The sequence below is a fragment of the Acomys russatus genome, chromosome 3, assembly GCF_903995435.1.
Source record: "Acomys russatus chromosome 3, mAcoRus1.1, whole genome shotgun sequence".
Lineage (NCBI taxonomy): Eukaryota > Metazoa > Chordata > Mammalia > Rodentia > Muridae > Acomys > Acomys russatus.
The window spans coordinates 65,642,927-65,656,000 of NC_067139.1; the positions used below are offsets into that span (position 1 = coordinate 65,642,927).

At 46.8% G+C, this 13,074-nt stretch overlaps 1 protein-coding gene across 1 annotated transcript; it reads right to left on the reverse strand.

The window, feature by feature from the left end:
- Nucleotides 1-5,354: 5,354 nt before the first annotated feature.
- Nucleotides 5,355-13,074, reverse strand: Gpr15lg (G protein-coupled receptor 15 ligand). The gene is made up of 3 exons (XM_051143302.1): nt 12,934-13,074; nt 10,562-10,646; nt 5,355-5,545 (listed from the first exon to the last, which is right to left on the reverse strand). Exons 1-3 carry the CDS (start codon nt 13,004-13,006, stop codon nt 5,464-5,466), a joined length of 240 nt encoding a protein of 79 aa, XP_050999259.1. The 5' UTR covers nt 13,007-13,074; the 3' UTR covers nt 5,355-5,463.

Here is a 13,074-nt window from a genome sequence, read left to right on the forward strand (position 1 = left end):
AAACAGTGAGCAGAAAGACAGCTCTTTCGGGATGGAGGGGTAGGCTTTGAGAAAGAAGAAAGGATGGTGAAAAGCAGCAGTGCCTTGACAATTGAAACCTGTTCTTCAGCTGAGTGAGACCAGAGGAGCAAGAGCAGAGAGAGCGATATGGGAATAGAGGCTTGGACCCTCCTTCTATTTCTCCTTCTCCTTCTCCGATACCACTTATCCCCTACTCCTTGTTGGGACATTCATCAGTTGGGGCGAGGAGTAAGGCAATGCTTGAGTGATAACTTGAAACCCGGTTGCTTTCAAAGCTGCCCCATGGATGTTGTGCCCTTCCTTAGACAAACGAGACCCTCTGTAAGCACCATGTACATCTCAGCATCCTCCCTTTCTAGGGTACTCCAAGGAAGCAGAGTACACACAACACACACACACACACACACACTCACACACACGTGCATGCATGTGCTAGGCTGGCATGTGGCATACACATCCCTTTCCAGTACATGTTCATTGATTGAATGAACTGATAGCAGAGAAGTCAAAGGCCTAAAGGAGCCTCTTAGGGAAGAGATGCTGGACAAGATGCAGAGAGCCAGGTCTTCTCAGCACATCAGTAAGACACCTGCGTTGGGAACCCTTAAGTCTGAGCAATCTCTAGCAAACCTGTCTTATGCTTTCTGTATAGGGTCTGGCTTTTCCCTAGCATCTTGAAAAGCAAAGGTGCAGAAATACCAGTGTGATTTTCTGTGTACATTCTCAGCCAAAGGTCTGGAAGGGTCCAGCCAAAGGCCTTTGGTCAGACTTACTCAAAAGTTGCTGCACATCTTTCTTTGGTGTACTGGTTCAGCATCTTCTGCTGCTCTCTGAATCCCTGGTTCTTTCTAAGAGTTGATCAGGAAGGTCTGGTGCAAGGGATGTGTGTGTGTGTGTGTGTGTGTGTGTGTGTGTGTGTGTGTGTACTCACCCCACATGTCCCATTTACCCTGCATAGTCTTCATGGTGTGATTGCCCATGCTTTACAGAGGAAAAGTTTGAAGCCAAGAGAAGATAAGTCACTTACCTAGGCTCACTGAATGTGGGGCAGAGTTTGGAGTTACATCTGGTTTGGCCTGGCTTTCAAACTGAAACTCTCTGTGATTTGGGTACATAGTCACATAGCACTGAGGCTCTAGACTTCAGGCCCTTCAGTCATTCACCCATCCTTCCATTGCTGAGATGTCATAGGTATATCTATATTCTTTTCCTTAAAGAGGCTGGGCTGCCCACAAACATAAAAGACCTTCCAGAGGCACTGCCATCCATAGGCATTTGCCTATGACTCAGGGGTTTCCAGGAATGCAAGACTTCCAATACTAAAATCAGAAAAGTCTCAGGTAACTGGGGTGGGTAGGTGACTACCCTAGATGTGTCCCTGTCCTAGGAATGCACAAAAACAGCAGCTCTTGCTGGTGGCTCTGATTATGCACCATAACCTTGACCTTACAGTGTAGAGTCTGGATGCCACCTGGAGGTCTTGGTTTGATGCATCTGGGAGGACAATCGTCTGCTGTGGAGCTCAAGGCTTGGTCCTTACCCTGTAACCTGGGCAGCCTCATATACATCCCTTATCCTGACTCCCACAAGCCCATCACTGCTATAGGGTGACTCACGCACTCCTATCTGCTGGGGCTTCCTCCATGATCTCTGGTATACCCTTCCCAGTTAGGCCATCTTTAATTCAGGTTCTGATAGCTCTTCCTCTGTTGGATTTATAGCAGCCAGCCCAGTTATCAATAAACAAGACTTTGAATGTCTTCTGTCAGCCTGGCATAAACTAGTGTTCCAGGTCACTCTGTCAACATGTCAGCACAAGACCAGACCTTTACTTTCATCTCATCTACTAGAACAGTGGTTCTCAACCCTGCTAATGCTGAGACCCTCTAATACAGTTACTCAGCCTGGCAGTGGTGGTGCACGCCTTTAATACCAGCACTCAGGAAGCAGGTAGATCTTTGTGAGTTCAAGCCTCGTCGACAGAGCAAGCTCTAGAACATTCAGGGCTGTTACACAGAGAAACCTCTGTGTAAATAAATAAATAAAACAAAGACAAAAACAAAAACAAAAAACCCAACAACAAAACAAACAAAATCCAGTTCCTCATGTTCTAGTGACCCATAAAATTATTTCACTGCTGCTATATAACTGTAACTTTGCTACTGTAGTAAATTGTAATGTAAATTTTTTTTTGAGTTAGAAATTTGCCAAAGGGCTCATGACCCACAGGTTGAGAACCACTGTACTAGCGTAAGCTAAGCCACAATCTCTTTCCCTCTATGTTTTTACACAGCTATCTGTAACACATGCCTAAGTTCTACTCCTGTTTTCAGACTCATTTGTATACACACACACACACACACACCACCACCACCACCACCACCACCACCACCACCACCTGCATATGTTTTTGCTCATCTGTATGTGATTTTTTTTTCAAGACAAGGTTTTCTCTTCTTATAGCCTTGATTAACTGTCCTGGAACTCACTCGCAGAGGCTGAACTCACAGAGATCTACCTGCCTCTGCCTCCCAAGTGCTTGGATTAAAGGCGTGCACCTGATGCCACTCTACAGGTGATTTTATCTCTCCACATAAGTAAACATGCCCATTGTGAGCACACAACAGGAGGTAAGCCAGGCTCTCCAGGCTCCCCTTAGTGCTGAAGGAGCGTCAGGTGCTCATGATGCTGTCTCAGGCTCATGACAGAGCCATTGTTTGATCCCCAATTCTGTCTCAGAAGCTCATGCTCTATCAAGTGCACCAAGTGTTCCAACCCCTTGGGGACCATGGACTCCTTAGTTGCCATGGAAATGGTATACTTTCTCTTAATGACCCTACTCTGTTCTCAAGCATACATAGGTTCTTCAAGGACCTAACAAAGGCAATTTGAGACTTGTTGTCTCATGATTTTACAGCTATTTCTATATGCTTTGGTTTTCTCCCCAAGCACAAGTAGCCATGTTCGTTACTTTCTGTCTGCCCTTTGTGAGCAAAGTTCTTTACCTCTGGGAATGTTTAAAAACCTGTGGTGCTGATGCTGGAAGTCAGTGAAAGAGAAAGGAGGAGATGCTTGGTCTTTGAGGGCATCAGCATACACTTCTTGGGGTGATGGGCCTTTGTGAGTCCTGACAGTGAGCTAAGTTGCAGCTGGAAACCAGACTCTTCTTGTATTCCTTAGGGAAAGGACAGATGTGGGCTTGGGGTGGAGGTAGGGAGCAGGTGTCAGATCTTAGCTCCTGTTTGAGTTTGTATGATCTGAGCTGCTCTGGGGCTACTGTCCTGGAAGGCTGACCTCCACAGAACCCTTTTGCAGGAAGTAGCTTTGAGCTGGGACACTGCAGTCTCTACCATCCCCTGCTCCAGGAGCTGTCCCCTTCTCTAGGAACTGGCTTACTCATCTTGTTCCCTCCCCTCTGGGATACTGGGGCTTCCATCATGTGCTTTCCTTGTTGTGACAATGTCCACAATGGGATGGGCCCTGTCTTTGGCTTCTTGTCTTTATTTCTCCAGTATACCCAAGTGCGTGTGTAAAGTCTTACATACATGTGTTTCTTTAATTATTTGAAGGGAGAATGGGGGAGGGGAGATGAGGATAACAGCTAGAAGCTATCAACCCTTCCATTGCCAGTCAGGTAGGAGTTTCATATACAAGGAGCTCCTGATAGGTCAGTCGGAAAGAACCACGAATGGTCTGTGAACACATCCTCTACTGCCCAGGAAGCTGAGAAGCATGCAACCACACCATGCTGTTTCCGAAGCCTGGCCCTGCCTTCTGTAGCTCTCCCAGTAGAGCTCACTGTAGCTGCTGCTACCTGCGTTCTCTCTTGCTGCCACCCATTCCCACTATTCCTTGCTCTCAAGGCAAACACAAGCACATGGCGAGATTCCCAGTTCTAATTTTCTGCTTTTCTCCTGGCCCACAACGCAGATATCCAGTTGATGAGTTACGTTCCAATTCTCAAATCTTCCCATCTCTTCATCACCCCAGTCCATTCAGGGCCATCTACACACTATGCACTTACATACCACACCGACACCAGCATGTATAGTGAGTTACACACGTCGCAGCACATCCACCACCTCTCCCATACACAACACATCCCCCCCTAGCTGGGACTCTCTCTTACTGGGTTCAGGGCTCAGGTGCTCATCTTCTTTGCTTTACTCTTACATGTCACCTTCAATTTGTCACCTTGTGCTTACAACACAGCAATGTTGGCCTCTCAGATGTCAGAGGACCTCGTTCTTTGAGCCTTAGGACCCAGTGTAGTCTGATCACTGTTCTCCCTGAGAATGGCAAAGTAGAGGAGGGAAAGAGGGAAGGAAGGAGGGAGGGAGGAAGGGAGGGAGGAGGGGAGGAGGACAGGAGGGGAAGAGGGAGGGAGGGGGGAAAAGAAGGAGGGAGGGAACAGTTATAAAAGGGAGTCGGAAAGTTGGTCCATGATAAAATCCAGGCTCTGATTTGCCTGGGCATGGCTGTCCCAAAGGATGCTCTGCCTATCAGCCCCACACCCCATGGTCCTGGTGTTCTCACTCAGGACTGGGAGTAATGCAGGAATGGAGGCTTCTCACCTTGCTGGAAGGATCCGATTATAGAGGGAGCTTTACTGAGACACAAGCCTCTTAGACCTGAGCCACCTGTCTCCTCTGAGCTTCGGGCTCCCTGTGGATATAAGCACTGCTCCAGGGTGGGGCCTTTCCTGAGCTGTTCTAAGCCTAGCACGTTGCAGTAGATCTTTCCCATAATTTCTGTTTTACAGAAAATTGAGCTGCCAAGCCTAAGTCATACAGAAAAACCTGGGCAAGACTAGGCTCTGTGTCCTCATGTGTGGGACCCAAGCACCTAACTACTGTCCCTTTTCCTTATTGTTCTGTGATGGAGGGGTAGACTCCAAGTTTTTCCAGATACTTTCATTTTAGTATAAACATTGTATCTCGGGCCATATTACTGACTTTCTCAGACAACGGTGCTCCATGCGTAGTGTGTACACCAACTTATTTATTATTTTCGGTGTTCTCCTGGTGACTACAGTAGGAAATTACAGGAGTTGGTTCAGAGACTGTTGGTTAAGTGCTGGGAATCTGTGGATGTCTGTGGGTGCCTGAGATGCTGGAGTCCTGGCTGGTCTCGCTGGGGATCACACTCTAGTCAGCTTGGAAGTCTGGAGCAGTAGATCCTACAGGCAGAATCTTTGGCTTTGATTCTGGAGGAGCCCTGAAGACATGTGGGCTGATCCTGGATCACAGTGACTCTGGAGACTGGTGGTACTTTTGGAATGAGGACTTGGAATTCTGCGATGTCCTTGGCTGTCTGAAGTGAAGCATCCAGTGTCACAGCTCACTGCTGCTATGACGGTTGGTGGGGGGTAAGTCAAGGATTCTGATGTCTCCACAGCTGGGCATCAAGGTCTCATCTGGGTGGAGCCAGGCTTTGGGAGCCCTATATCTGTGGGAGAGCCCCTGGTACCACCCATGACTTGGACTGTGTCTTGCTTCTGCATGGTCTGCAGGGCCTTGTGTGGCTTCCTGGAGATGAGTGATAACAGCCAGGAAGGGTCATGGCAAGGCAAAGTGAAGTGGGTACGACATGGATGAAAAGAGGAAGAAAATATGATTAAGACTCATATTTATGTATAAAAGTTTAAAGAAATCAAATAAGTAGATCTTATCACCCTCTCTAGAACCCCAATGGGACTTTCCTGGCATTAATTAAAATATCATAGAGCAAGTGTTATTTGAGTGGAGAATGGAATGGGTTATTAAGTAATGGTGATGCGATTATTTTTTTCTCTGTGTTTGAAGGTTATTCCTGTCTGCATTATGATATGGTGATTAATGGCATGGAGTCTAGGGCTGAATTGCTTGGACTCAAAGGCTGTAATGCTCACTGTTGACTGACCAGATCTTTAACAAGGTCCTTGAAATTTCTCTGTTGTTTGGCCCCACATCCATTAAAAAAAAAAAAAAAAAAAAAAAAAAAAAAGCAAAAAGAACCAGTGGGGCTGGAGAGATGGCTCATGGGTTAAGAGCACTGACTGCTCTTTCAGAGGTCATGAGTTCAATTCCCAGCAACTACATGGTGGCTCACAACCATCTATAATGGTTGGTGATCTGATGCCCTCTTCTGGCTTGCAGGTGTACATGCAGGCAGAGCACTGTGTACACAATAAATAAATAAATAATAAATAGATGAATCTTAAAAAAAAAGAACAAGTAACAGTATTTAATTTCAAGATATTGCAAGGATTAAAAGTGTTAGCAGATGCAAATACTTATAAAAAACAAAATTTAAGTATCTTTATTCACCCTCAACCACATGCAATCATCACAAATTAGACTCCATTGCCCTATCACAAACATGCATACAAGCAAATAAACAAACACATGGATATGATTGGCTATGGTGAAAGACATGCCGATCTGTTATGCAAACTCAGTAAAAACCATACTTAATGTTTGGGGTTACCCGAGGTGAGAAGGATAGCTTATTGTGCAGGCAAGGGTAATGAATAGAATTACAAGGAACCATAGACAGGGGATTGTTTCCTCTGATTGGACCCCTGGTCAGTGAGGCTACCAGCTCTGGCCACCACCTCTTTCAAGCATTTATTGTTCAGAGTCTACATGTTATATGTCTACCCTGGTATTGCTATCCTGAAAGCCTCAAGTGACCCCTTTCCCAGTGGGTAACCCTCATCACCGTCAGTGAAGCCCCCTTGTAAGGACAGAGACAGCTGCATGGTGGGGGAAATGCTCTGCAGTCTTCTACCCTGAGTCTGCCCCTGTGGGTTCACTCATTTTGTTGAGCTTTGAAGCAGAGTATGGCAGAAATCCTCAGGGCCTGGCCTTGTCTCAGGTATCAGAAGTCTTTCTGCCTGGCCTTCCAGGAGCTTCCCCTGGTGACCTCATGATGCGTGGAAGGAAGACAAAGGCTCCTGGCTGGTAAGTTTGATCTGTTGAGATCGAAGAAGCCACGAGTCTGACTTAGGTCAGTGTCTGAGCCCCTCCATAGCCAACTGTGCCAGTGTATTGAATGCTCCTTTCAAAAGTGCTGCTGCCTGGACAGTGTTGCTATGCAGATCATTCTACGGTTTGTAAAAACTACCTGAAGAAAACCCTGGCCCATCTGCTTCCAGTGAACTGGTAAACGCAGTCACTTCATTTTGTGTGTTAACTTTCAAAGATGTTTTTGTTACTTCAACACAGAATCCCCCGGCCTGCACACTGTGTCATTCTGTGGGCCCAGCCCAGCATGCAGACACAAAGCAGAGCCCAGGAAAGGGTTTAGGATGAGCAGCAGTCCCTCTGGGTGTCTCTGTTGTCCCAGCTGGCAGTAATTTCTCTTCCCATAGAAAGCAGAGCAGGTAATCGCCTGCTGGGCACACAAAGCTAGATGACAGGAACGTGAGACACTGAAATCCTGCTGTGCATTGCTTAATACCCTGATTTATCTCCTCAGTCCTTCTCTCTGGATCTCAGGGACTGTCCTGGGAGACACTGGGTGGAAGCACCAAGCCTGGGCAAGCATGTGCTCTGGGTGAGGTGTTGAGTAATCATGAGCAGTGCAGAGTCAAGGGAGAAAAGAGAAGCTGGAGGAAGGACAGGTACACAGACAGACAGACAGACAGACACACACACACACACACACACACACACGTATACAGATGTATATACATATACTAAATATACAACCTATGTGCTATGTGACTCCGTACACAAATATACATAATACACATGGGTTCTGGGGTAGGTGCAGCTCTCCCAGAATCCCAGCCCCTCCTCCATTGTGAGCACAAGACAGGTTCACAGGGTGTCATGGGCTTGGCCTGATGTCCTGTGCTCTGAGGACATAAGCCTACCAACATCCCAACAACAGCAGGCTGGACTCTGCAGCCTCACATTATCTGCAGAGGAGGAACAAGCGAAGGAGCACAACGCCAGTAAGTGGTGGAGCTGAGACCCCACCCTGAGGGCACTTTCCTTCCCAGAAGTTTCCCCCTCACATTCTTCAGGAACCTTCCTTCCAGAGATGAGGTAGTCTGTTATAGTGCAAGAGACTCACTGACCCTGGTGTTCAGCTCTGCGTTTGAGTCCTGCTGAGCCTCAGTTCCCCATTTTACATGACTCTGACAAGATCTCCCTGCAGCGGGCCTTAGGGCTTCCAGACAACTACACAGTACGGGTCTAGAAAAGATGCCTGCTTCATTCTTCTTGTTCTAAGTTGCTCATGAATTCCGCCATGGAATTTTTGAAACACATGCTCAAAAGGAAATCCGGCCTCAACATAGGATCCATAACTTAGGTCATTCTCCTATAGTATTGTGTGCTCAACAAAAGGCTGCTCTTGTACTGGACATAAGACATGTACCTAGCCACATTCCACACTTCTAGAAGCTATGTGTAGAGTGTGGTGCATGTGTGTATCCATGCCCCTGTGTACATAGTCAGCATGTGAACTTATGTGCTTAAGTCTGTGTGTGACATATAGGAATATGTTTGTGTGCATATTGCTAAGTACTTGTATATGTGTGTGTGTATGTATGTATGTCTGTATGTGTGTGTGTATGTATGTGTATGCAAGTGGGGATATGTGGATAGTGTTTATGTCTGTATATGTAGTATTTGGTGTGCATGTTTGTGTGTCTAACTCTAGTTGTGTGGTATGTGTGTGTATAATGTGTGTAGGTTTGTGTATGTAGTGTGCATATCTTGTGTAATTGTGTGCTGTGCATATGTTTGCATGCATGTACTTGCATATGCATCTGTATGGTTGTGTGTATGGGTGTGGGTGTAGGTGGTGTGTGACTGTGCACCCCTCCTTCCCCCAGTTCCTCTTTTCTCTTCTGCCTTTGTGCATCTGTGCAGGGACAGGCTAGAGGTGAAGACAGGTTCCAGCAAGCCCTCAGTGGGGAGCTGGCATCTCTCTCCCTTGCATTTGCACCTTATTTCACAAGCTGCTGGTGGGGCGGGGGCAGAGTTGCTTGCAGCCACTGCTCATCTTCCACCTTCCCTAGGCGGGTGCCTCACACTTAGTTATTCACGAGGTCTGTGTGAGAGAAGTGGTTATTTTTACCCAGCCCTGACAGGGTGTGATGGCAGTGTGGAGGAGGGGCTGTCAGCCCTCAGGGGTACCGAGGCTGGAACTATCTTGTCTTCCTCATTTTGTTCCCTTCTTCATTCACATCAAAGTTTTCTCATGGATGACAGGACTCTTGGTAGCTGGTTATGGGCTTCGGGTGGCACAGCCTGGAGGAGCAAGGCGAGCTGTAGCCTTGGACTCCGGAGAATTAGCACTCAGGCTATAGAGAGCAGAGACAGGGGCCCTATGTTGAATTTGGGCATGTCTGGTCTGGGTTCAGCAGCCTTTCCTCAGGGCTCTGCCTGTTCTAAGCTCCAGGACTCTCTGTACAAAAATCTCAGACACACAGCCATCCTAACCACCTACCCTAGGACAGCAACTCAGAGCTTCAGTGTGCCATTGGCCTGGACTCCTAGTGCTGGGATCTGTGTGCCTTTATATCTGGACCTTGGACTGTCTTCCTTGCTACCTGCTACCTACAGGTCTGGGAGCGGGCACCTTGGCTCTTCTAGGCTCATGCTGATCATGGAGCCCAGCCTGGGCCCAGGACTGAGTCTGTCTACATCTTTGGGTGCTGTCTTGTCTCCTACCAAGCTGGAGTTCTATACCCACATTCTCCAAACACTGGCTGCAGACCCTCTTGCGGTTCTTGTTTCAGGTCTATAGCTGGGTTATGGCTTGTACATGTTCTGGGCACCACCTGTCCTATGGCTCCCCTGCCTCTCTTCCTCCTGCTTGCCCAAGCCAGACCTTCATGCTTGCTGTTTCCTCGGTATCCATTTCTTTATTGTCATGTTTGTTTGTTTGTTTGTTTGTTTCAAAACAAGGTTTTTCTATGCAGTCTTGGCTGTTCTGGACTCAATTTGTAGACCAGGCTGGCCTCGAACTCACAGAGATTCACCTGCCTCTGCTTCCCCAATGTTGGGATTGCAGGTGTGCGCCACTGCACCCTGCTTCTTTGTACCCATTTCTAGTCTCTGCCATTTGTGTTCAGTCTGGCAATCTTTCCTATAAGGTCTCCTCTCCAGAGATGGGAGTGTTCCCATGATTCTCCTTTTCCTTCTTCTCTTTCTTCCTTTCTTTTTCTTCCAATGGAGACTAAACTCAGGGCCCTGAACTTCCTAGGCAAGCACTCTTCCACTGACTGAGCCACACACTTGAGCCCTTGAGCCATTAATTCATTGTGTGTATCTAGCTGGTCTCAAGATTCACATTTGTCTTGTGTTAGCCTCTCTAATGATGGGATTGCTTTGTTCTACCGTGCCTGGCCCCTATACCATTCTTAAGAGCTTTTTGACAGAAGTGTCCAGTTTTAAATGTTTAAATTGTTGCCTCTTCAGAGAACTCTAAATTCTGTGTGCCCAAGACTGAATGTGGTTTCTCTGTACTAGTGCTTGACACTAGTCCCATGGCTATCCTAGAAATCCACCCACTTCCAGACCAGACCTGATGAGGTCACTTACCTTTCTGGGCTGTCAGTTTGGATCTAGGAGCAGGGTGACAGCAGAGCCTGAGTTTCGGAGGCTTGGCCAGATGCCTTCTCCCTGAGAAGTAAAGAAGGACAGATCTTTCTTCAGTGGGCCGGGGCCATCGTTGGGCCAATCTGTACAAGGATGGCTTAGGAGAAATTCTATTTACAGGACTATTTACAGGAGTTCAAAAATATACGTTAAAAGCTGGGTATCGGTGGCACATGTCTTTAGTCCCAGCACTGGGTAGGTAGAGGCAGGCACGTCTCTGAGTTTGAGGCCACCCTGGCCTAAAGAGGGAGTTCTAGAACAGCCAAGGTTACACATAAAAAAAACAAAAAACAAAAAACAAAAAACAAAAAACAAAACAAAACAAAAAAACCAACCTGTGTTGAAAAACAAATCAAAACAAACAAAAACAATATTTGTTTAAAAAAACAAACAAACAACCCCAACAACAACAAACCAGGCTGAGGTTATGGAGGGAGGAAATAGGCAACCTATGTTGTGTGACTTTCCAGAGATAAAGTCCGTGTTGGAGCTCACTGCACCTACTGATTGCTTCCTTCTCATGATGCTATTTGAAAACGCATAGCACTGTGGGGAAATGGCAATCCAGATCTCTTATCTAAGATAAACACCCTAGACACAGGAAACATTTTATATGCACAAAGCTTTTGTGACTGTATATTTAATATAGTGTTTCTGAGCACATGACTCTGTGAATGAACACTCCTAGGATGGCACACCACACACACACACACACACACACACGCACGCGCGCGCGCGCATCTGATAAGTAATGCAATCCCCTGATGCTGCTGGACACAGTCCTAAATGGGAGGAAGGTTTATGGTCAAAGGCACCATTCTCGTTCAGTTTTCTATTAGAATCATATTGGTGACCTTGACATTGTCCAAAATTAGAGGTATGGTAAATGGCAATGCTGTGGGCTGTGCTGAGGAATCTAACCTCCCCTTATTAGAAGGTATATTTTCACTGCAGAAACTTGGGCAACAAAAACCAACCAAACAAATGCTTCCTGTAACCCTACTTACTATTCAGAGAGGGGACTGTACAGTACTGAGGTCAAGCATCAGTATTTTGGATGATTAAGTAATATGGTGTAGGTTTTTAAAAGTCTTTCATGTCCACTAAGTGTTAATATCATCAGAAGTATTGATATAGAAAAGTAGATAGAAGGTTAAGTAAGAGAAAAAGGCTCCAGTACTTGGCGTTTAGAATGAAGAAAGGCAATTAGGGGATGGGGAGGTGACTCAGGCTTTAGGAGTTCTTCCTGCTCTTCCCTTCTCTGTAGGAATAAAAGGATCACGCATGTTCCCCATATGTACTCATCCCTTCTGCCCATGGAACTTTCTGCGTAGGAGGATTCGAAATCCTCAAGTTCACATAGTTAGTTGTTCATTTGCTCTGTTCCAAAGACAACACATGTGACGATAGGGGTCTGCTGACTTTCCAGACAAGAATGCCTCAGGTGGGTAGGTAGCTGAGTGGATTTGTGCTCGCATGGTAAGTATGCAGCTTTGTACATGTGTCAGATACAAAGGAAACTCCACTCCCCCAAAACCCGGTGTATGTTTTCCTCTGCCAAAGGAGCCATTTCCTTATTGCTTTCAGAAGGCACAGGCGGCTGTCTGTGGTGCCTACTGACATACCAAAGTGCATGCCGGCCTCCAGGACTTCTCAGTATAACATCCTGTTATTCTGGCTGGCTCTGCTCAATCCTTCTCATCCTGCCCCTTTACCCTAAACTTCTTCAGCCCATGGGATTCCCTTCTCCAACTTCTCATTCCCATAGAACCCTGACATTTCAGCCGTGCACCCTCTCTTTTGTCTTCCTCTCTTGCCCCTTCCCCCTCACTGCCCCCCTCCACCTCCCCCCCCCCCACCTTAGTTTTCTTTGTCCAAATTCTCTTTGTCTTTCTCTCTTGCTCTTCCCCTTCCTCTTTTCTCCCATGGCCAAGTTCATTCTGCTGGCCATGTTCAGTTTATTACTTCCTCTCTGCTCTAGACTGTTCCAGATGCCTCTGGCTGTACTTACCTAATATCTACAGTAAAAATCTTCCCCTTAATCATACCTTGGAAAGGCCATGTTCTCTGATTATACATCTGGCGCCAAACCCCTTAGTTGACACAGTAGGCCCTCAGTTTGTTTGGGAGCATAGGACTGCCCACAGAAGCTATAAGGCCTAACATTTCTCAAGCTATCTATCGGACACTATGGTGGCTAGAATATCTTCCAAGTTCTTTCCAGTGTTTAGGATTGTTTGCTAGCTCCTGTTTGAAACCTTCCCAGACCTTGGCATCAATGCCTGGGGACCAGAGCCCAGGGGCAGGTTACCTTCTGAAGAGAGAACACAGAAGCCGAGCAGCAGCAGCACGCAGAGCAGACCGGACAGAGCTAGAAGTCTCATAGCGAAGTAGCTCGAGTCTCACAGCTAGGGAAGGGAGCGGTGCCACAAAAAGGCCTCCCTTTGGCCTC